Below are 25183 nucleotides of genomic sequence, written 5' to 3' on the forward strand. Positions count from 1 at the left end.
TCAAATGGTTTTGAACACTCGTTCCACCAACTATACCACTTTCAGTAAATCGTGACGCCATTTTGTTTTAACACGCATATCGCGGATTGCATGCAAGAGAGACGATGCGACAGAAAGCAAAGCCTTTTGTAGTTTTCTTCCCCGCACTGGTGATGGTCTGCTGTTGGAGTGGAAATGCTAAGACATAATCCTTGTTTCGCTCTTCTGTGTAGTGTGATGAGGTCAGCGAACATGTAGAGCTCACTTTGATGAAGTAGTCAAGGCTGTGAACGCTGTGGCTCAAAGCGATAGGCCCTAAATCTTACGAGATATTTCGAGTGCTATTGTTTGTTGCGAGCGCTTCGTCTTCTATGAGTCCTGCCTATTTCCTGGCAGGTGCCCTCCTATAGGACCAACCATAAAGTGACTGCACTCATCTGCAGCCGATCAATGTTATATTGCACCAGAAGATAGCGTTTTCGCCAAGCCAGTGCCCCGCGAAAGCCCATCGCCGTGTCACACCGTCGAATGAGTGATGAGAAGCATCATTCGCATCATTCGCGCGAGCGTGATGAAGAACTATTTCGAAAGACGCGTGCCCCCCTTTCACGAACCCAAACAATCTGCACGTACAATACTTAGTACAGTCATGATGAGTATAGGATATAGACCGAAGTCGAGGTCAAAATCCTATTTATCACGATTCCTTTGCCATAACCCCAAAATTTGAACCTTTAGGAGCTATTGTAACCTTTTTAGTATAGCATTTGTACTATAGTGTACATAGGATGTTGCCTATTTTGGGTACAAGACTGTAAAAACAACAGGGTTCAGCATCTGCACCACAGTGGCTGGGTGGTATAAGGGGTTGGTTGAGGTTCATACTGTTGTGAGTTCGAATCCTGCTTGTTCTATTCCTTTGTCTTCTTTCTTTCAATTTTTCTTTTTGAAGTGGAGAGAAAAATTCTAAGTCCCTCCAAAGTCGAAAGATTACAATGCCTAAGTGGTCGATACAAGCGGTCGATATAAGCGGTCGATATTGCGGCGATATGGGTAATATAGGACCAGTCAAGGATCACGATAATTAGTGGAGGTCGATATAGAAGAGTGATAAATTGCTTTATCGCCTTCTTAGTATTTGACCCCACTAATTTCCCTGATACCTAAGCGGTCAAATATATCGCGTATTTGACTGCTTAGTCAAATACACGATATATTTGACTACTTATATTTGACTCCTTAGAACTTCTTGGACTTAGATTTCTCTCCAACTTAGAAAAAGAAATTTTTGAAGAAAGCAGAAATACACAAGATGGGATTTGAACCCACAACCTTGTGAATCTCAGTCACTCTTCCTTACCACCCAGCCACTGTGCTACCGATGCTGAACCTAGTTTAAACAATGATCTTGACTTTCAATGCAGTACAATGTGGTATAGGCTATAGTATAATACTAGAATTACAAGGATATGTCGTATATGAAGAGAAATTATTGCGTGGAGAACACGATAAATAGATTATAGACCTCATAGTTGGTCTATACAGGATATATAGACCTCGTAAAAGACCTCGGGGGACCTCGGTCTTTTACTCGGTCTATATATCCTGTATAGACCTCCTAACCGGTCTATAATCTATACACATTGTACATATTAAACTTAAACCTGTAGCAATTTTTCTTCTGGAGGCACAGTATCAGCAGGGTTGGGTGGAAAGTTCTTTTTCAATTTTTTCATTTACCGAATGGAGCACTGCGGCAGGATCGCACCGAAAAATGCAAAACATAAGCAATAACTGGTTGGATCGTGTTGAATAATGGCTGTTCCTCGATGTCTGCTGGACGAGCTATGCTCACAGACACCACTACTGGCACTAGTGCACTGCCATTGCCGCGTGAAGGTCCTTGTTCCTTGACTGCCGGTAAGTCTGCCAGCGTTGTCACCAGTGCAGTGTGAGGGAATTTCGTTTCAACCGTAGCAATGTGCTCGCGAGGGAAGTTTGTTCGGAACTTCTGGACGTCCGTCGGACACCAGCTTCGAAGCCAGCGACGGTTCTCCACTCGAACACGAACTGAAAACGCGGTGCTGGCATTACCACTGGTAGCTGTCGCCCTTTCAAGAATGACAAGTATGAAAATGAAACTACGTGACATAGGTTGACTTGGTTGATACACCGGCGGTAGGTTGTTTGTATCGATTGCTAGTTGCCAGTCCTTCCCTTGGTTTTAGATTTTGTCAGCACCCGGTATTGTTTAGGGAGGTTTTGCTCTGAACATTGATCAAGTACTGCAGTATGTAGCAACTCAAAATGAATAGTGCACGCTTCAGAAGGGACTGCTACTTCCATAAAATATTATTACATGCACCAGTGCAGTAGCAGTGAAGTGTGATTTTACTTTGCTCGAGCGCTCGGCGTGTGGATGAAAGCCTGGCTTGTTTATCTAGTAGCAACGCCAGACTCTGCGTGTCACCTTCAGGAGTAACCTAACTATGCTGTCTGTTTTGCACCGTCTAGGCACACGGTGGCCCCCACATAATAAATGTGGTGATGTTCGACGCTTGCGACGCCGGTTTGGACACTCCAATTCCAATTCTCCAATACACGTTTGGGTACTTCTATTAGGGAGTCGAGTTGACACCCGAAAGTCCGTAATTCGACCAAAGAAGAATTCCTCGCCGACCTCACTACACTAGGGTTCGAAGCCAAAGTTTCAAACAATCGTGATCGATATGAAGTCCAGACTGGCTTGCATACTGCTGCTAGTCGCCATAAGTGCTAATTTTGTCGTGGCTGGCCCAATACTCCGCCGGATGATTGGGCCATGCGACGAAGACAATGCACACGGCAACAGTGGAACTCTTGCGGCACGGCTCCGGCCATGCAACTACACCACTGCCGATTTCGTCGTGGGTGGCTTCGTCTACGTGCAAGGCGTGTGGAACGATGAGGAGGAGGGATGTGAGCTCCTTCCCGGATCGGCTTCGTTTCAAATCCCTGAGTCGGCACGCTGGGGTGTGGAACTAGCGCAGGCAGAGCTGGGCAAAACTCTAACAGTGGGATATGACTTCAAGGCGACTTGTAATCGAATGCCAGAGCGAGTCATCAAAGAGCAAACTTTAGAGTACGTCCACCGCTTGGCCGGACTGGCCACGGGTACGTGCGAAGAGCAGTCAGCGGCAAGATCAGAGGCGAAAGCTGGATCGTCTGGTGACGGAGTGCTGCGGCGAACTCACCCGCCCGTGTCTGCCATGCTGGGCCCACCCAGTAGCAAGCTCAGCATATCGGCTGCACGTCTAGTATCACTGTTTTCTCTGCCTATGGTCAGCTACTCAGCCACGGCAGTAGAGCTGAGTAACAAATGCTATTATCCATATTTCCTGCGGATGGTTCACCCGGACTCGGAACAGGCCAGCATCATAGCGGAGTTCGCCAAGCAGCAGCACTGGAAGAGTATACTGCTAATACATTCGCGGGAGCTTTACGCAGAGCGCCTGGCGAGCGACTTCCGCACGGCAGCGGACGAGCGGGATCTGTGCGTTGTCGGGACTGTGGTTCTCAGTGCGGTGCCAGACTTGGAGACGCTCACTGCTATCGCGGCGCTGCTTGAGCGGGGGCAAGAGTACCGAAACGTCAGCTCCACTGCCACAGTGGTCCTGATCGCAGCGCAGCGCAGCACAGCCGCTTTGTACTTCAACGCCGTGTTGGGCCATCCGGAGCTGACGACGAACAAGACGACCTTTCTGGCACCGGACAGCTGGGCCTTCGCTGCGGACCTCATACCCGATGCACTCCTGAATGATCTGCGCGGCATGATAGGATTTGCACCGCACGTACGCCACGGCACACGCATCACAGAACACATGCTCTCCATCAATCCTGCGAGTAGCCCCAATCCGTTCGTGAGGCCGGTGTGGGAGGTGATGTTTAACTGCTCCGTCGAGGAGGATATTGGCGGAGGACAAACAGAGTGCGTGGATAGCCAGCTGATCATTGACGTGACGCTTGCCCTGAATGGAAAGGTGGTACCTGCGTTCGACGCAGCCCAAGCAATCGCCTATGCCATCAACGCCACCGTGGCACAAGAATGTGCCGATGCGAACGGTCAGGAATGTTCCCAGGCGGATTTACGCAGGACGGTACGTAAATTGAGGCACAGGCAACAGGACGGGCCGAAGCTTCTAGCGCAGCTCGTAGCGCAACCGGTGCGCAGCCTCCTAGACGGAGTCGAGACCCGCTTCGACCCATCCACCGGGGATCCAACGCAGGTCCCGTACACAATAGGCAACCTGCAGCTGTTCCCGGGCGATGACGTGGGAAACGGTAGCTGTGCGTTGGTGCCTCGCTACGTTGAAGTCGGCTCAGCTCACGCAGTGCACAGCGATGAAGGCGAAACGGAGTTTAATTGTCATGACGATGAGGTGCTGGAAGTGGAAATGCTGGACGTTCGCGTGAACATCACCAGCGCAATTATTTGGAACAACGGCAGCACAATACCGCCCCAGTCCATTTGTAGTCATCCGTGCCATCCCGGCTATCGGATCCGCCACGTGCTGGATGCTCAGGGAAGACCGTCGAAGTGCTGCTTCGATTGCCTGCCCTGCGCTGGTCAACGCTATTCGCGTGCAGGCGACCAAGCATGCCGGGAATGCGAGCCCGAGGCGTACGCCAACGCAGAGCACACCGCGTGCGTGCCCGTCGAAGTCGACTACATCGGCAAGAGAGGGGTCACGTACGGCGTGCTAGTTCTCTGTGCATGCGTAACGGTATCCGCCATTGTGTACACCCTGCTGCTGCTGTTTAACACCTCTCTGAAGTGGTCCATCGAGAAGCCGCTGATAGCGATAACTTCAACCGCTGTAGCCTTTTCTCAGCTTGTGTTGATACCATGGCTGATGAAGCCGACGGATACGATCTGCTCCATCCTGTCCATCGGCCCAGCGGATCTGTTCAGTGTTGCCATGGCACCGATGGTGGTCATTGCCACGCACCAGTCTCGCTTGCCGCGTAAACTCATGCGCGGCAACACCATAGCAACGTCGATCGATAACTCTAGCGAGCAGCAGCAGCAGTCCGTAAGCGGGTCGACCGGTGGTCCAAGGCACAGCGTACTGCAGGACGAGGATACCGTGCGGGTGTCCGGTTTGTGGTTGCCTAAGCGACCCAGCGGCATGGCGTTCCTAGCTCCTGAGCACGCCAGCCACAGTGCACTGGAGAGCGGCTTCAGTGGCGACGTGGTGGCGATCAGCCTCCCCGATCTCAGGCACGCCTCCGAGGCAGTTGCCACATTAACGCAGAAGCACTCTGGCGGCTCCGGCACTCTACACAGTCTGAAGAGCGCGGCCAAGTCGCACATGTCGGCCAAGAAGCCACCACTGCTCACCGATCGTACACGCCGACGTCTGCACAGGGGCCGTCGCAAGGCCAAGCGAGTGCTCGGCACGCTGAAGTCTCGCGTGGTCTGCTCAGTCCTGCTCTGCCTCTCCGTGATCGCCATCCTGGCCTCGTCGCACGTCATCGCTCCCGTACGACGACACACGGCCGTAGAGCCACACATTAGCGTCTCCCTGGTCTGTGGCGTTCACAACACGTCCATACGCATTGGTTACGCGAGCTACCTCGCATTCGCGCTTTGGATCATCGCGCTGGACTCTCACACCGTCTACCTGGATCGGACCAAGCGACGGCGATCCTCAGCTCGGACACGGCTCGCCTCCCTGCGCCGCACATGCACGTGTGCCGTGATCATCTTCGGCTTTACGCTCTCCGTCGGCATCTACTTCATGGTGAGCGACATCGTGCTGTCGATGATCTCGTTCCCGCTCGGCTTCTTCCTCTACTCACTCTCCATCTCGGCCATGTACCTGCTGCCGCTGTTCCGCGACACCACGAAATCAGCCGAGCGCGGTGACAGCACTGCGGCCGGTGTGCGTTCCACTGCCAGTGCCAGCGTGCAGCTCAAGCCCAGGGAAGACGAGCACTTTCACCTCGCCGACCACTCCCAACGGGCGGAGGCGGGCAAAATGGCCGATCCGGAGCAGGAAATCAACGTGAGTACATTTACAAGCATACACTGGAAAGAACCTATTCATATGCAATGCAGTGGATTTACAGAAGGGGCATTCTCCAGTGTTAAAGAGACCGTTCCCATGGAAATTTGATTTTCCCGATATAATTAATTTTGTTAAAAGTCAGTCGAAATATTTCGACAAGAGCAAGAACATGCATGCAGAGTTCTCTAAAATAGCACACTTAAATAGTACAAATTAATACCGTAGGGTACCCAGAAGTGACACAGGAGAGAGAACGAGGGGAGTGGGGAAAACAAGAGAGATAACTAGATAGAGATAGATAGAGAGATAGAGAGACAGATAGATAGATAGATAGATAGATAGATAGATAGATAGGTAGATAGATAGATAGATAGATAGATAGATAGAGAGAGAGAGAGAGAGAGAGAGAGAGAAAGAAAGAGAGAGAGAGAGAACTCATAGCTTTTGAAAGGCGTTTGAAATTGTTACTTCTCCATGGTGCTTGCTTAGCTAGCCAGAGTCCCATGCTTGGTCGTTTACAATCAACTTTTTTTTACCAGATCTATTACTGTACTCTCTGTAGGGTGCTGTACAAGGCAAGAGTTTAGATGCAAAACGCGGCATATCCATTCCATCACTTTTCAGATCATCATCATCATAATTGTAATGACCAAAATGGACTATTTTTTGTGTGAATTATGCATCTACATCCATATTTGGCCATCAATTTTATTAATATAGTTCTTGTGAGATTTTGAATGTGAAATTTTGACTGGAAGTGCCGCTAGCCCCATTTAATCGACATAGTGTTCACTGCACATTGAGACCAATGTATTCATAACAATGAAAAGGACGAACGGCGCACTCGTTCTAAACACACCTCAAGGAAAAGATGGAACTAAACCATCCCCTTTCTCTCTTAATGTGTGTGTTTAGAATGAGTGCACAGTTCATTCTGTTCATTGCTATAATTAAACTGCTGTCTCCATGTAGGTTACACAAGTATTCTGTGCTCTTTTTTTCTTGCATGGTATCTTCTCTGCGCTGAATGGAAGGCTCTTGACTTCATTCACATGACAGCATTTTCAACAACGGCAGGAGATCCCAGCCAAAGTGAGAGCCCACAGAGCTTCAGCCTTGCAGGAGAGATACCACACGTGCCACAACCAGATGTGAGTGGATTAATAGTCTTTCATGATACTAGGTGTGCGTGTGCGTGTGTGTGTGTGTGTGTGTGTATGTGTGTGTGTGTTCGTGTGTGTGTGTTTGTATGTGTGTGTGTGTGTGTGTGTGTGTGTGCGCGTGCATGTATGTGTGTGTGTGTGTGTGTGCCTGGTTGTGTGTCCCATATGGTGCAGTGGTATGTGCAGTCGATTTCCCATCGAGAGGTTGCGGGTTCAATTCCCGACGATTATGGTCGCACACGTCTTTCTTCTCTTTCTCGGTCTCTTCCTGACTTTTCTTTCATTCTCCTGGGTGGTTACCAACAGCCAGTGTATGCCGGAGTATGTGGTGTGGTGTGTGTGTGTAGAAAAAAAAGAAAAAAGAAAAAAATGGAAAAATGAAAAATAGGGATTCACTGGCCAGAAAAAGTCACTTCAATCAGCTGTGTGGTGGATACCAGGCTAAATATAGTGGCGGTCAATTCATCAGCCTTGCAAGCTGTTGAATGGTGTAATCCCAGCACAAGTTGCTATGTCTAACATAGCTGTTCGCTATCATCGCTTCCGCGATGGGCAGGTCTGAGGTCTGAGGTGTGTGTGTGTGCGTGCGTGCGTGTGTGTTTGTATGTGCGTGTGTGTGTTTGCATGCGTGCGTGTGTGTGTGTGTGTGTGTGTGTGTGTGTGAGTGAGTGTGTGTGTGTTTGTATGTGCGTGTGTGTGTTCGCATGCGTGCGTGTGTGTGTGTGTGTGTGTGTGAGTGAGTGTGTGTGTGTGTGTGTGTGTGTGTGTGTGTGTGTGTGTGTGTGTGAGTGAGTATGTGTGTGTGTGTGCATGACCCCCAGCGACCGCACTAGCGGCTTCAGCGGAGATAATGATGACTTGCAGGAAACCGGCACGGCCGCTGAAGCCGAGAGCAGTTCTGGCGACAGCTTGGCGACCTGTTGACGTGATGCGAAGGGAACAGGTGATCTTCCCGGCGTGAATACAAACAGGAATAGTATAGTAATAATGCGTTGGGTATCTTTGTCTGGGTACCATGACATCACTGGACATCATCATGACACACATGGACACACCGTATCTGCCAACCGTTGCAAACCCGAGATCGGGACAATGCCACATCTAGGCATGCCATACCTAGGCATGCCATACCTAGGCATGCCTAGGTATGGTATGCCTAGGTATGGCATGCTTAGGTATGGCATGCCTAGGTATAGAATGCCTAGGTATAGCATGCCTAAGTATGGTATGAACATGTATACCAATGTACATGTACATGTAGCTGTGAAGCACTTGACACATGCACGTTTGGGTGCCTAGTACCACCCTGGATACCGGGATAGTTGCGGCCACATCGGGGAGGGTGGCAGGTGTTGTATACCATGGTATACACGTACTGGTACATAGAGTAAAACCTGGTGTAAGCAACCTCTGTGTTTAGCGACCACCTGCATGCTCTTAACAACCGTTTTCTCTTGCACGGACAGTTCTACACATACTCTGTGGGACCTGGTTCTAAAGACCACCTCGCTTTAATGACCGCTTTTGCTTGCACCGTGGGGTGGTCGCTTAAACCAGGTTTTACAGTATGACACCTTACTGAGTCTGTGCATATTGATGAAATCATCTAAGAGAAGATAATAGTCGTAAAATGGCACTGGATAAGCTCAATTGTGCACTCATAACTACAGCATTTAAAAAAAAATAAAGAGTCAAGTTCCATAACGTTTTCTCGTGACTTTCATCTGTTGAACGCCAGTGGAATTTGATCCGTGGAATGGATCAGTGGAATTGATGAAATCACTGGATATTATAGGACTGTGCCTGTCCTTCAGCCAGAGGCTATGTCTGTGTTGGGTTGCTCAGGGCATGCTCAGGACCACGGCTGCGGAGTAAAGCTGTGCATGTTCGTGCATTCATTGGAGTGAGGGTTTCTTAGGCTGTTGGAACAGGGCTGTAGCACTAGGATTTCAGTAGGTGCGCAAATAATGGGGTACTGGACCAGGAGTGCTATAAATAAAGTATGAGTGACGGACACATCATAGACTGATTATTCCAACAGAAGGGGACATTATTGACGAAAATTCCCGTCTTTCAAGAATTGGGTAGGTCAACCCTATTTTTTTTATTTTTTTTTATTTTATTTTTTGGCCGGACTAGGTTGACCGGATCTGTAGATTATTCTCGACCCGTGCACTGAAGTTTATCCTCCATCAGGCCACTATGCTATCAGAGCAGTGTTCTAAAGACAAGTTCTTCATGGCATGCACAATCAAAGGATACTTGAAGCATTCCCAACCTAGTACGATAAAGCCCATGCCCCAACTCATGCTTTTGATCACACACTTCTTTTCATGCTCTTGTGTTTTTGGCACACTGACTGAAAGCCCGCTGTATAGCAACAGATCGTGGTGCAACAGCGACCAAGATCTCTTAATTAAAACATGTTTCTCAAGAATTTCAGTCAGGTGCACAGTTCACAGTATCGTTTTATTATTATTTTATTATTATCAATAGAGAGGTTCCGGGTACGATTTTTCCTGTCAAAATCCTTAGAGGTGCTACGGATTTTTTATACGTCGTTTTCGAGCGGCGAAATGTTCTGCAGTACGGAACTTATGTGTTTGCAGTCATTGCCTAGGGCATGTTCGATTGGTAACGATCTGGATCGGGATCCAGATTTCCGATCCGTCGGATCCTTCAGAGTCAACTGAACACTTTATTTTGGACCTTGACTGTTGCCATGTTTCGCTCTACGGAAATATGTATGAAAATAACGTAGGAACTGCAAGTAATTTTCATACCTAAAGATCAGCGCTGCTGGGTTTCGCTCTACGTGATTTCTCCAAGATTGCTAAACATGCCTTGTTGCTTTGCAGATGCGCTGGCTTCATGCGCCCACCGGATGCACCACGATCCGAAACCGCGTTTCCGTCGTATTTTGCGCGTGGTGTACGGTGTGTGTACCTTGTGATGTCCAGGTCGAGCCATATCTCCAGCCGCTAACCGGTAAGACATTCCGTCACCGCCCCGCCATCTCCGAGGATGGTGCCCGTCTGGATGTGGCCGCATCGGGTGTCTGGGGTGGACGTTTCGAACGGGCACTACTGGACATCCGGATGTTCAACCCGCACGCCCGCTCCAACCGCCAGCAGTCCATCACGGCCACCTACCGGAAGCATGAGGCCGAGAAAAGGTGTGCATACGAAGAACTCGTCCGGGAAGTTGAACATGCATCATTTTCTCCCATTCTGTTCAGCGGTTCCGGCGGCTACTGCAAGTCCACCTCCGCTTTTTTCAAGCGTGTCGCCTCTATGCTCGCGGATAAGAGAAGGGAGTTCTGCCCACTTCTTGCCTTTATAAGGTCAAGGGTTTCCTTTTCTCTTGTTCGTGCTTCCATGCCGGCCTCCGCTCAAATGGTTGTTTCTAATGTAAGTGTGGGTTTGCGAGGGAACTAGTGAAGCAAAGAGACCTATTTTGAATTTTCCCATTGTCCGTTGTGTCTGGTGAGTATGACACCTTTCCGTACTCAACAGATCCCGGAGATCTGGGGAGAGTATGGAATACATACACTCACAGCATTGTTCTGAGCTGGCAAATAATGTTGAACCCTGTGTTGCGCTACTTCCCTGGAATGTCATTATCACAACCTGTAGTTAGAATGATTTACGAGCCATTATTATTGTTCGTAGCAGCCCCATGAGGACTGAGAGAACCTACTTGAGATATGAATCAGCTAATGAAGCGCGGACACGTACAATGCAGCTATTGATTGCCCAGGCTAAATAAGAAAGTAGCCGTTCGTTCACTCCTCTAAACAACTACGCCGTGCTGTATTGACTGCATTGAGTGGAACGTCTGGATTGTAAATCCACGACAAATTGATATTAGAAGAGTAATGCATATCGAATGCAGCGCAGGTATCCCAATTTAATAGTTAGGATACGCGAAACAATGTACTGAAGATAAAATGAAAATACTGGTCCAAATGCCAGACACTGGAATAGAAAGGGGTGCCACGCTCGTATGAAAAACCGGTCAAATGCATTCTTGAAAAAAAGGGAGAGAAGCAGAAACCCAAACAGATAAAATCTTGTGTGGAAAATAGAAAGAGACTTTTACATTAATAACCGCCATCAATAAGACAAGCTGAATCGACATTTGTGTACACGTTAGTCATGCAATGTAAAATTGTGGAGACAATGTGCAATGTGCAATGTGCAATAAAACGATGAAAATATGAAGAAATGCTGTAGGGAAAAAAATATGGATTCAAACAAGTTTTCGTACAACAGTCATCATGAATCGTCGTTGTACTAAAGGACAATGAAAACAAAATTGAACTATTTAAAGAAATTTAGAGAAATAACACTAAGAACAAGAGCAGAGAAATTTACAATTGTGAATTTTAACAATGAAAGAGAGAGCAATAACGAATGCGTGTGCTAACAATAAACTTGCAAATGAAAAATGAAGATTATTTCATTCAAGCCACACAAGCATGAATGCAGTTTACCTAGTGAGTAAGACGCTCGGACTATAATCGTATGTTTAGCAGAGCAGGCAACTAGATAATATCATATGGCTTTGCATACGTCATCATCGGGGACAATGCACACAGTGTCTTTGAATAATGCAATGACAACAAAATTAGAGAAGGCATGCCTTCATGTGACGGGAGCATGTAGCAACCAGAGCAGTCTGCTCATTCTCCACTGGGATACTGGAAAATTATAAGCCCAGTCTCTTGTAGAAGCCCAGTCTATGTAAGCCCGGGGTCCGGACTGGTTTAAAAATATAAGCGCTGGGCTTATAGTGGAGATAATACGGCATCATAAGCCTGTGGCAGACCAGCATCTGGGCTTTGGTACTTCGCGAATTTGAAGGGTTTCCCCAGCGTTCCTAGGCTCACAGTCTTTCTGTCACCTGCGGTAGGCTGCTTGTTGTCTTGCCCCAAATCTGTCATTGGGATGCTCTCAGACGCAGGCGGGTGAGCGTCGAGTGATAAAAGGCATCTTCGCTCGCTTGTAGGTGATGGTGTGTAAAGGCTGTTCTCAGCTGCCATGCGGGACACATCTGAAAGAAGAGTTCCACTACGCGTCGCTCGATCCTGGGTGGCCATTGTACTCACCTCCCCTGTAGATCGGTCGAGTGTTGAAAGCATTGTACCGTGGCTCCCTGACACTTTTTCCAAATTTTCGAGGTTTTCGGAGGCCACGTGCTTAGGTCGGGATGCTGGCTTTCCGCTTTGGGTGTTTGTGGCGCCCTTCGTCGAAGAAAACATTTCTGAAATATGCTTTTTTGCGTCCTGTCCTCTGATTGTGTGGAGGAAAATAGAAAAACCTTGCAGAGAATTTAGAACCGTGAAGATATACTGAAAGACGATCTGATCACGAAAAAGAACCAAAAAACCAAAGAACCAGGTGATTCCGAGAAGAACGGACAATGACACGATAATTCTGAGCACAGACACATCCTTTGACTTCGCTGCCTTCACCGCTCCAATCTTTTTGTTTCGAGAGCGAAGTGAATGGACGACAGCAATGAGAACACCCGCGTTGTAGAGAAGGGAGACGGCCAGAGGTGCAACCAAACTTCCAAAGAAAGCAGCATCCGCCTTGATCCAGCATCTAATCGTGAACAGTACAACCAAAAGGACAACATAGAAAATTAATAATCAACATGGGTACTTGCCAAAACCTCCCTTATGGCAATCAAACCTTGTTACTGCAGTAGATTTTCTGCTGTTGGTGTGATTCTATTTGTATATCTAGTCAAGAAGCTGGCATGCAATACAATGTATGCTTGCATAGATGAAGAACAGGTTATATGCGGTGCAACGGGGGAGAATGGTATGGCAAATTGGGAGCCATATTTGGCTTCTCAATGTATTGGCCATGCGCCAATGCCTGGCTTTTCAAGTCACTGGATACCTTAATAAAGCTGCCCATGTGTGACATCAGCTTCTAGGCAATCCCTGACGCTGTGTTATCCGGGTGTTACAGCCACTCGTGAGTCACCTACGCCTGCGGCATTACTTTGATTGGCTTAACAGTTGTTCTGACCGCTTTCGTTACGCCTGATCGCAATGAGAAGTAGAGTAATCAAGGTGGTAGAGCTGTCCCATTACCCATTACCTGTACTGGCCAGTCACATGCTAGCGATCATTAGGTGTCGTAGCAAATTCGAAAATGCTACCTCACCCCCACAACCACCACAACTCCCCAATCCCCCAACCCCCCCCCCCCCCTCAGCAAAAGAGAAGCTATTTTTTATGTTTCTTTTGAATTTTTTAAATACATTTTCGTCCAAAAATGTCCCCTTCACAATCATGAGATGACATCATACCCACTGAAAGGGTTTGGGGAGATATGTAACGAATCAATGCATACGGGAACTACAGTCTGACTTACAAGTTGTCACTTCCGTACATATCCAGTCTGGTAACACCGCCTGCAACTCCAACGATAACCAGCGGAATCACTGCAAGTTATGAGAAACAGAAGGGGTAGAGGTAGAATCTAGGCTTAGATTCTTAGGTAGCTGCCTTGGAAATGATGATTTATCTGAGTCGCCAGGGATATGAACAACACAATATTCGCTGCAAGTTAGGAGAAAAGTGAATGGAAAAGGCAATGGATAAGATTAGAATTTGACGGACTTGCAAGACAAATACTGATCTAGTGGAGTGTAAATTGACATGGAATACACAAGAGATATGATAAACACATTGGTGTTCATTATATCAGGAACATGATCAGGAGATATTTAAAACACGATCTGCGCGCTACTCACCAAAAACAGATATGCATAGAAGTCTTTGTTGCAAACGGCCGGGCTGGTGAAACACTATCACTACACTCTTGTAGAGCATCGTGGCATCCACCGACATCCACATGAACGCGCACAGAAGAAGATAGTGCATGGCCATTGCCAGGCCCTGGCACACAGCAGTACTCTTGGCCAAATGTTCATAGTATAGAACGACGGTGAATATGGCCAGGAAGAGTAGAAGAGTTGAACAAAGTCCAAATATCATCCGATGATGGACACTGTCACGAAGTGTCCTGAAAAAAGAGGAGAAATAATGTGAGAGTCGTGAATTGAAGTTAAACATATGTTTGACTATGTTATTATATTTCTCATCACGGCTGTCGGCCCTCTATTTCTCTCCCTAACCTCTCTCTCTCTCTCTCTCTCTCTCTCTCTCTCTCTCTCTCTTTCTCTCCTTCTCTCTCTCTCTCTCTCTCTCCCTCCCTCTCTCTCTCTCTCCGTACAAACCGAAAATTCAAATGAGCTTGACTTCATCTCGTTTTGCAAGGCGGGAGAGAAGCCAGTTCGTGTTCAGCCCAGACGAAAGTTGGTTACGACTGATCTCCTGTCAGCGGCCTCAGACTGGAAACTTCTTGTCGACTCAGTTAGTGCAAAGATTTCTTTCCCTAGCTGTGTTGCACTTACCACCCTACGACCAGATATAGTTCTGTACTCTACGAGTCGTAGGATTGTATTCTGGATGGAGTTGACAGTTTGTGCTGAGGACAGATTCAATGTCAGTAACTCGCGGAAGGACAGGCGGTATGCGGATCTGGCCGATCAATGCCGAGCAAACGGGTGGCAGGTCGTTTCTTTTTCGGTTGAGGTAGGTGTGCGTGGTTTCATCCTGGGCTCTCTTCGGAGGCTCTGAAAGCGCTTGGGTTTTCTAATCGAAGAATAAAATTTATTTGTAATTTGTGCAGTAAGACGTCTCTGCGAAGCAGCTACATCATCTGGTGGCGACGTCAACAAAAACACTGGTGGGAAGATCCACTTTTCTGAGGTACTGTATGTGGGGCTCCGTTTATTGAGGTGAGTTGAAATTTATTCTCTTTATCTTATTATTTCTTTTCTATAATTTCCCCATATGAGTTCCTATCAGTTGCTGTGAACACCTTGAGTGGAGAGCGCTTGCTCGAGCGTTGAACCGGGTTCTTAATCCACCATACCCTGTTCGCAAGGCTGGGTGGGGTTGTGAGCAGGCTTTCATTTCATCTTTCCTTATTACTTCTTATTATTTCTGCTTTTCATCTCATTACAAAAATTCTGCGCTTTTTGTTCTCCATCTGCGCATAAAATCTAGACTGACAACCTGCTTGTTAAATCATGCACCTGCTTTCAGGCGTAAAAACCCTGTTGTAGAGGTCTCAGTCCTCATTTGTTAGACTTACCTGTCTTTATAAATGTAACTTACTCTCTCTCTCACTCTCTCTCTCTCTCACTCTCTCTCTCTCTCTCTTTCTCTCTCTCTATCTATCTATCGATCTATCTACCTATCTATCTATCTATCTATCTATCTATCTATCACGTGTGTGTTAGGGGGGGGGGGGTGTGCTCGTATCTGTGTGTTTTTTGTGTTTTTTGTGTGTGTATGAGTATGTGTGTGTGTGTGTTTGTGGGCATGTGAAGTTCATTAATGGTCTGAAGAGGTCTCAATTTGTCGAGGCAAGGAGCGGAGTACACACACAGAAGAACAGTTGCGGTTTCGTAACTCTGTTTTTCATGAACTGAATCGATCATCAATTGAACATTTGTACTGACCCTTGCCTGAGATTAATGGAATTATACCGTAAATGTGGCCAGCCCAGCATAACAATTACCCTTTTGATAGGCAGAGCGATATGGATTGTGTGAGAACGCGTTAGTTACCTATGCATGGTTACGTGGTATTCGCCTACGAGGGTTACAAGGGTAACATGGATGCAGATAATGGGATTTCGGTCTTTAACCACTTGGTGTTGGGTCTGATCTACTCACCTCCCACCGTCCAGGCGCTGCATCTGCACCATTGATCCTAGAGGGTGGTGGCGTTCCCACGGCGGATGCGGAAAACGCAGCTAGAAGCCGAGTCTCACGCGAACCGTAAAATTTATTTATTTATTTGCCCTGAATCAGGTGACAAGGATTGACAAGAGCTGTATTTTCGCGTAGCTGCAGAGAGAAGGTGTTATCCAGCTATCTTTCTCTATCACACTCTTTCTATCTCCATCTTGCTCTGTATCTCTCTTTCGATTTCTCTCTGTCTCTTTAGCGCCCAAAAGTGCAATAGTGTGGAAATCTTTATGCGTCCAGGAACCTATGTTCTGGCTTAAGATCTCCATAAATCAAGATTACGTAAAAATGCGAAATAAGACTATGACTTACTGTAGAAAAGAAAAGGGACATATGGAAATGAGTTAAGAGTAACTCTCCACCACTGTAACTAGATACTATATACAGTCAGAAAGTGCAACAACTATGCAGAAAACTGACAGAGTAGTGAGACATTCGACGTCCTGCCACCTAGCTTCAACACACCCCGTAGCGCTAACCGACAGCCTTCCATTTTATTACTGGCTCAATACCCGAGTTTCGACTTACGGTATAGCCAGAATCAGCACCAGGGTTGCGAGAAGTCCCAGCATAGATATCCCACAGCCTATGATGGATATGTATTTCAGTGCTGCCTCGGCCGTGGAGTCCTTTGCTGAAATGTGACGAGTCTGAAGGGGCATGGTTAAACAAAATACAGTATACGATCAAATCCACAAGGACGTACAATGGAAGTGATTGACATGGTGGAGGAGGAGAATACTATGGATAACACGGATGACGAGCCAGAAATGGAGACGGACGACAAGGTCATGGGTGATGGAGATGATGCCCTGAATGATGATGGTGATAGTAAGAAGTCTGCTGTGTTTCTTCATTTGTTGTCTCACCATAAGTGTCTGCAGGTTTTTGATGATTTGAGTTTTTCTGTTGTGTGTCGCGCACCCTTCTCTAAGCGCTTGAAAGTTCTGGAAGCTCTATGTATCAGTTTGTACAAACTGGACCTGTGCAAACAGAAGAAGCACGTGGTTGCGCTAAGATTGGTTTCGTGAGTTCGTTGAGTTCACCTGTTTGTCTCACTTCATAGTACTCACTTCACTTCACGTCTATTGTTTCACGCCCTTTATGCTTAGCTTAATTAAGTGTAACATTTACTGTATCACTCTTTTGTCTTCTACCTGTAGCACTTTATTTCGTTCTTGGCACACACTATAGAATGTATTTTTAATCATAGTTTTAACCTTTGGTCATCATATTCCACTTATGAATGTAACGATAAAATCGATTTTGGAAAACCTTCATGACTTCGTTGATGTGTGGTGATGACAGCGGAATTCATCCTATGTATTATTATTGACTCCACGTCGTCTATTTAATTAAAATACAATATGCTTGAGAATTTCAACCCCTATACGAGCACAAATCGAAGTGTTAAGTTAACGTTATGAAATCGTAAACTGGGAATTCATCCCGAAATGATATGGAAAAGGCACAGAGCAAAATAGTTTCCACAGAAATTGCAGCAAACAGATTTCAACAGTCCTTCAGAACTCTTACAAATAGGACGGCAAAGTTGGTGAGGTGACCGCACTGGCAAACTGTTCTGTTCCCCGTTGTCTCATCACGGAAAGTAGTGCAGTTCCAGTCACTCCATCCTCCATTGCCATCATCTGTGCCAGGAAATAGGAAAACAAGCAGAAAACAGGAAGAACAGAAGTGCGTGTGTGCTCAACAAAATGATCATAGAATTATTTATCATTTATGTGGGTATGTGGGTATACGTAACTTTGATCGCTATCGGAGTGCTTTGATTCTTGTGTTAGCTAAGAAGAACATTCCGAGAAGCAGCTAGATATCTAGCACACACTTGCAAGACGGACATCATTGAGCACATATTTTGAAGTACACGCAATCTAATAACATTATGAATAACCACTATCTGTGTCTTAGTAGGGGTATTATCCAGCACTAAAATATGTGATTCCCCCTCCTACATCACATTCCCTCTCGGACCCAACAGGCCGAGACATGCATAAAGCCACTGCTTACCATTTTTTTTTGCTACAGAACAAACCCCAACACATAAAATTGCACGCCCAGGGGTCAATACATACGCACAGGTAGTATTTTGGTTTAGTAACAATCATGTTCACTCCCATACTACTCAGAAAGGGACACACTTCAGGCTCTTTACGATCACCTTTGAAAGTTATCGGTTTCACAAGTGTAAGCCTAGTCATCAGGTGTCATACAGGTAAAGGGAAAGGTACACGATATGTGGATTAAGTACAGTAAGGACGTAATAAAACAGCACGAAGAAGAAGATAGCTACTGAAGTAAAATATACTGCCAAAATGCGTGACCTATACACAGAGCAATAATGGCACAGAGGTGCAGGTGCGAGAAAACCCAAAAAGCGTGACATGTGGTGCGACAAGAAGAAACAACCAATAAACATACCTAGCGAGTTTTGACGACCTACCTAACAGCTTAATTGTGAATCTACTTTTATTCTGTTTGCAAAGGCAGATCAAAGGCTTGAAAGTAAACATGTGAAACCGAAACTTTCAAGATGTTCGTAAAGGGCCTGAAGTGTGTCCTTAGCTGAGTATTATCGCATTTTTGTCTCAAAGGGAAATGTGCACTACTGCTCACCTTTGTCGAAGTCCCAGAAAACGCATATAGCTTCACCAGCGGAATCCTTACAATGAGAAGCACAAACGGATAAGGGAGATTTCCCATTGATAAACCTACAATCCAAAGATGGTAGTTACAACTTACGCCTACCTTGGGTATGTCAATGTAAACTTCAGGATAGACGTCATGATGGTTTGTTCCACCAGATCATAAAGAGTATTTGAAGTATTCCTAGTTTCTTCAAATTAACAAACAGAATTGAGGAAAAAATTGAATCTTCCACTATGGCCTGGTCCAGTAAAAAACCACGATTTGCATGAGCTCCGACTGGGGGCTTAGTTTTCCGCACCCGTAGGAACACCACTACCCTCAAGGATAAAGGCGCAGATGTCGTCCCTACATCAACGGAAGGTGATTGGATAACACTCACCAAGGAGATTATCAACCTTAATCACCTAAAAACATTTACTAATCCAATAGACTTGCAACATTCAATTGACTTACAACAGGTGTTAAACCCAATAAATCAAACGACATGATTGCTGGCTGCTGAAGATTCTCCAGACGTTCCTCTCCAACTTGAGCGCTGATAATCTCTGATTGAACCGATGTGTTTGCACTCAGATTGGAATCTCGGAACAGTGTTTGAGTTTTGTACAAAATGTAGCGTGTTGGTGCCACATTGCAAAGTGAGTCATTTCCCAGAGATAGTAACTCTGTTGCGGCAGCTACAGTGCTTCCAGCTATGTCAAATGAGACACCAGTAGCGCTGGCTGTAGGCGCAGAGAAAATGAAGGGTACAACGAGAAGAACAATTGTGCAGAGTAAGGCTATGGAGGCCGAAGAATTGATCTGGATGATTAAACGTATGCGGGGAATGGGATCTAGGCTAAGTTCGAAATCCCATTTGCCATACCCATTTAAACCAGAAGCAGTCCACGGAAAATGGTAGGAATTTGTCCATCCGTGCCATGCCATAGGATTTGTCATAATCTCAGGGAATTAAACCTCACCACCACTGCCACGATTCAGGTTGTGCGTGCTTCCCCTAGCTGCATCTCATGTTTGGCATTAAGTGGTCTTTGTAAAAATAAAAAAAACTTCTTAAAACATACCGGAAGCGGGTACATCTACGTCTCCAACATAAAAACGTCCATCTTTGGTCTGTCCCGCTGAACGGAATGCTTGGTCTGTTGCATTCTCCTTTGGGCAGCTGATTGCAAATCCAATATTCTCCTTTTGCTCCTGGAAGGGCTGATCAGTCTCTACAACCAGTGATGTCACAAGTCGTTCCATTGCCTTTGCAATCCTGGATAAATATGACGGAAAATTATAAATGTAATCATACATGTGCAATATGTACATTACCAGGCACACAAAAATAAACATCTCTCTCTATAGCAGGGGGAAAGATCTTCTTGCAAAAATAGGAATGGCACCAATTGAATAATGTGTCAAAGAAATCGATCGGGATACTTGAGTAGATCTATCTGACGGTCAGTGATTTATTGACACAATAAAAAGAGAGAGAACTATAATAATTATATGAAGTACCTCTTTGCTGGTGATGCTGCTACCACAGTTTCATTGGTCTTCACTTGCAGAATGTTGTCGACAGTGTCCAGTGTTGACACAGCAACCTTAGAAGCAGAACAATTGAAAGATGTGTGCATGAGTGAAAATTACACCAATTACACCAGGTATCGTAAATCATCTACATCGATACTACCGAGAGAGACCTGTTTTACCCATCTTGCTACGTTCAGAAGGGAAGATTTTGTTCTTTCAGTAGAGAGGTTTTGCAGAGCGAACGTTCGTGCGAATTTTCGTTTGACGTCACGAAAAGCGAAACTTCGCGAGAACGTTCGCAGTTTTGAACGCGAAAGTTGCAGGAAACGCGAAACAAACTTTTGCAGCAATTTTCGCTCTTTGTGGACCGTTGGTGCACGGTGAGCCACCCTCGATCATCACAGTTTGTGCTTGATCTCTACTCTTGGCTTGGTCCGCGAGTGCTAGCGTTCCCATACTTGTGGCAGCCCGTGTTGCTTCATCTCCGGAACCATCTCCGATCTCCTGCCTGCTCTTCTTCTCACTGCTCAGAGTCGGTTACATCAATGATGCCTTTTTGAATCTCAAGTGTTGATGCGCCAGATTACGGCACAAGCCAACCCGGGCCGTTTGTCTGTGGGTCTCCGGCCATGGACAACGTAGTCAAAGAGCTCTCGTCTCAGGCCGTGACTCAGGGTGCCGCCACTTGCAACAACAAAATAATCGGATGAAGACCACTTCTCAAACAAGCGATTGCACGCGAAAATGTCTTGGAGCGAAAAACATGCAAAACACAAATTTCGCGCGAACGTTCGCAATAGTTGTCGCAACCCGGAAGAGCGACAATCATTGCGAACGTTCGCTCTGCAAAACCTCTCTAATATTTGTTCCGGTTGTGAGGTCTGCATTCGCCACTAAGGTTAACAGGCATAGTGGTGGCCTGCGGATGCGAAGGATAGTTTGTGTGTTTCTGAACATTCAAGCGATGCCGACGCGGATCCCGCGAATATTATTGTATTTTAAAATATTATTCATGAACTTGCCGACTATAGATTTCCCCATGTGTCGGAAAAGGCATACGGTAGTTTGTATGAAGTTAAAATGGCAAACAAAACAATGGGACAAGATACATAAGCATGGGACAACATAAGCATGGGACAACATACGCATTGGACAACCAAGGCATGTGATTGTCTGGTATGAACTACAGCTACAGCTGCCTGCTGATTGCTATTTGCATCAATCTTGAAGCAGCAGAAACATTCGCGAAGTTCGCAATTTCTAAGTTCGGATTCGCCAAGTTGATTATAGGTCTTTTGCAGGCGAGTTATTGGTATAACAATGCTAACCTTTTGCCCTATGGATTGGTTGAACACCTCATCCTTACTGACAGCCGCGACCAGATTGAAGATAGCTGTCGAGGCAAAATCGATGTCATCGCTTGTGAGCTCAGCACTGTTGTTAGTTAAGTTAGCGACAGACAGTGAGCTGCTCAGAACCGATTGCGGTTCACTGGTGTTGAAATCAACCTGCATTTGTAGATAAACATGAAAAAGAATAAGACATGTACATCATCGCAGGGCAAACGTCACAGAGAAAATCAAGTTATTGTCCTGAGTGCAAGCGCCAACTTGTGAGTGTGTCACTTAGGCCACACCAAGTTAATTCTATGTTTGGAGTCGGACATTGCCTGGAAAAGGCACACGGGCGGGCGAAAAAAAACATTGGAAAAAAACAAAACCCGATTCTGTGTGTACAGGTGAGCAGGCCCAGCCATAAGTCTGGGAAAAAATAGAGAGTTTCATAGCTCGCACCATCGCCTGGAATGCAAGAGTATCGAGAAGTTGAAAACCTCTGATCTGCCATACTGGCTAGAGAATGTTCGCCATAACAGGCATCGGTTGACTCGTCTCGGTTCTTTTATTCTTCTTCTTGTCAATGAGTCGAAAAGGTACGCACGCGGTGACAGGAAACATAATATAAGCAACTTGGCGATACCTAATAGGTATCTAATAGTGAATGATTAGCCGTATAACGGATCAAGGTGAAGCCCAGTCTTTTTACGAGGTTAGTTTGTTTCCTAGATGGAGCCAGCTCGTCATCATTGTTACATTCAAAATGACAAACCAAAGCATGCCTTCAAACACCGGAGTCTAATAAACGTAGCCAGTAAATGTCCGAAGAGTGAAATGTGCAGGAATATTTGACCGTTTAGGTACAGCAAAAATCAATGGGTTTCATTGCTAAGAGAGTGATACAGATAATAATAATTTCTTGCACTATCAGCCATTTATCGCCCTCAAACTTCAGTCTTGAGCTGCAGAACTGCCCTTTACCTTTGCAAGTTTTTGTAGCTTTGCTGTACCTGGAGTTGGACAGTCTGTGATATCTGGTTTTTGCCATGTTGCCATCACCAAGGATACGTTGTGTGGGCGTGGCGTAGGTATACACCGACGGGTTGCATAGCGGATGATACCATCAGACAGTTCCACGGGACACAGATGTGTTTCTAGTTCATTCGCAAAAGTCTCAGTCCAGTAAAACATTCCACGTCTTGCTCCATCAGTTTCTTCTGAACTGCAAACATCTGTTTAGAAAAGTCACCAAAAACAGAAACTGCTGTAGATGCCATATTATTCCAAGCATAAACTTTCCTTTTAAGTTACGTAATGTTTCACCATCGTTGGTATGAGCCAATCTTAAAGTCAAGAACAATTTTCAAACTCCGCCTTGATATCATGGATATCCTTATCAATTGCACCAATACTATAGGGTTATCTATGCAAGTGTCAAGTCGGCGGAATAGCGCAAATGGCGCTCGCGGAAAAGCGCAACCTCGAGTGTGGGAGCAAAACCATTCCTCAAAAATCATTGCCGAAGTCGCAACCACTATTTTTAAAAGAGAAGGGCTAACATCTATTGCGCAGACTGATTTCCAGCCCCAAATTCTTACCATAGAAAAACACCTTCAGACTAGATGCTCTCGCTAGGCGTAAAGTTGATGCTGAGTTTTGCAGGGCGGAGGTAAAGTTGGCATTTAGGTTTGCTTCACTGCTGTTGCCCGATATCTCTGCAATGTAACCAGCTGGAGCGGCCATATCGCACCGTACAATGATTTCAGTAGAGCTGCAGAAACATATCCACAAGGAAGATCTATCAAGTCTCTTCCCTGTACTTCTCCCTGCAAAATAACTTTATGCAGAGGATTAGATGAAAAACACTGCTGTTGTGGAGAACAACTCATAGAGAGGAGGGCGATATTTGGTCAAATTGTCATAATCTCGATAATTATGATAACATAGGACAACGGAATAGTCACTGGGAACGTGATGAACGTAATCAAATCGAATCTCGCCGCATCCAGCAAGTTCTAGTAATCAGTTCGGTAAGATTTACACATACCTCTGTCCAACAGCCTGATATGAGGAATGAACTATTTTAACGAGTCTTCCCGGAATTATATAGTCGACAATCTGTGAGGAGAGAGAGACAAAAAAAGCACAACAATAGCTTTTGAATTCAGATGGTAAGCCAAGTGTGTATGTGGATGAAAGCAAACTCATTTTCATTCCATGTACTGCCTCAATACTTCCGGCAGTTTTGGTTCTAAATTGTGCATATCGGATAAATTTTCAAATTTGCTTTAGTTGGCCGACTCCACTGCTCAGCTTGATGGTCACGGTTTTCTTGCTTTCATACACGAACATGAGTTTTTACTGTAACCAATAATTTATTTGCTCCATCTGTTCAGCAAAATCTAAATGAACTGCAACCAATGGCTTGTCACTGGCTTCAAGGTAAAATTGGCTTTTTATAATGTCGTTTTTTCAGGTGTAGCAGGTATTCCTAGATCACTGTACGAAACACACCCTACCTGTGGTTTGAAAAGACCCTTGATTTCGTCCTCTGTTCCACCCAGGTATCCACTTGGCAAAGTGAAAATGCCCTGCAAGCCAATGCGGGCCACACCTGACGGAAATAAAACAAGTGGATCATTCAATTTTATTGAGGTTGTATGAGAAAAAGGGGTGAAACAATTATCCCGAATACTCGAGTACTCGCTCGGTTTTTTCAGAAATAATCGTACTCGGAATAGATCAGAGTACTCGGTTATACATGGTACATGCATTTACAACAGAAATCTGAAGTTTCAGAGCAGCAGTCGGCAGATATTGATGTGCAGACTGTGTGGCGAACATGTGTTCACGAGTAGAGAGAGCCCAAATGACACACCAACCAATATACCAGAGAAAAATGACTGGCACTCGGTTCAATCAGGGTTGTATCATGTAATTTTAAGGCCCTCGGTGTGCAATTTTTAGGAAATGAAGAATACTCGAATACTCGAATATTCGATCGGAGAAAACCAGAGTACTCCAACTCGGGATCTCCATGCCAACTTTCACCCCTAATGAGAAGGGATTGTTAATTGGCAGATATCATGAAAGGAAATGTCAAAGCCAATCAATGGCACAGTTGTGAAGAATTTTTCTGTATCAGGCCTCGTTTTGTACATGTATTATGGTTGCAATCTTTTTTTTTTTTACTATGGGCGAACATGAATCGCAAGTGGGACAGAAATTAATTACTTGGAAATTAATCAACAAAAGAAGTGCCAACTTAGTACCTTGCACGGTCAGTTGAAACTGCCCTATAGCTTTATCTACTGTATTGCTGACAGAACATTGGTAGCCTCCACTGTGACAGCTTTGAAGATTTGATATGACCAGGATATATGTGAACTGGCCATCATCCATTGGCGTGAAATCCGGACAGTTACTGCTCGGCGCAGACTTAACGCAGTCGCCATTGTTATCCAATCTACACCAGCTTGGCGTTGGTTTCGGATGACCAGTGTATATACATGGAACTGTTAGCGATGAACCTTCAAATGACAACACAGTCCTTGGTATGGGAGGGTTGATAACAGGTGCGACTGTATATTTGGAAGATATAATAGAAAAGTACAGAGTCAGCTGTGAA

The 25183-nt window shown here is 45.7% G+C and overlaps 1 protein-coding gene across 1 annotated transcript in view; it reads right to left on the reverse strand.

Moving 5' to 3' along the window:
- Window positions 1-10857: 10857 nt before the first annotated feature.
- The window catches only part of LOC135829721 (uncharacterized), a 193439-nt gene continuing 179113 nt past the window's right edge, over window positions 10858-25183 (reverse strand). The window contains exons 38-52 of the mRNA XM_065342114.1: window positions 24828-25136; window positions 24075-24169; window positions 23603-23673; window positions 23154-23326; window positions 22537-22787; window positions 21550-21729; window positions 20207-20292; window positions 19768-19961; window positions 19157-19425; window positions 18671-18716; window positions 17573-17685; window positions 16565-16686; window positions 13967-14238; window positions 13585-13654; window positions 10858-12801 (exon numbers count right to left, since the gene is read on the reverse strand). Of these exons, the coding sequence (XP_065198186.1) occupies window positions 11982-12801; window positions 13585-13654; window positions 13967-14238; window positions 16565-16686; window positions 17573-17685; window positions 18671-18716; window positions 19157-19425; window positions 19768-19961; window positions 20207-20292; window positions 21550-21729; window positions 22537-22787; window positions 23154-23326; window positions 23603-23673; window positions 24075-24169; window positions 24828-25136 (3071 nt within the window). The 3' untranslated portion in view covers window positions 10858-11981. The remainder of the gene's footprint in view (window positions 12802-13584; window positions 13655-13966; window positions 14239-16564; window positions 16687-17572; window positions 17686-18670; window positions 18717-19156; window positions 19426-19767; window positions 19962-20206; window positions 20293-21549; window positions 21730-22536; window positions 22788-23153; window positions 23327-23602; window positions 23674-24074; window positions 24170-24827; window positions 25137-25183) is intronic.

The sequence above is a fragment of the Sycon ciliatum genome, chromosome 13 (assembly GCF_964019385.1).
Source record: "Sycon ciliatum chromosome 13, ocSycCili1.1, whole genome shotgun sequence".
Taxonomy (NCBI): Eukaryota; Metazoa; Porifera; class Calcarea; order Leucosolenida; family Sycettidae; genus Sycon; species Sycon ciliatum.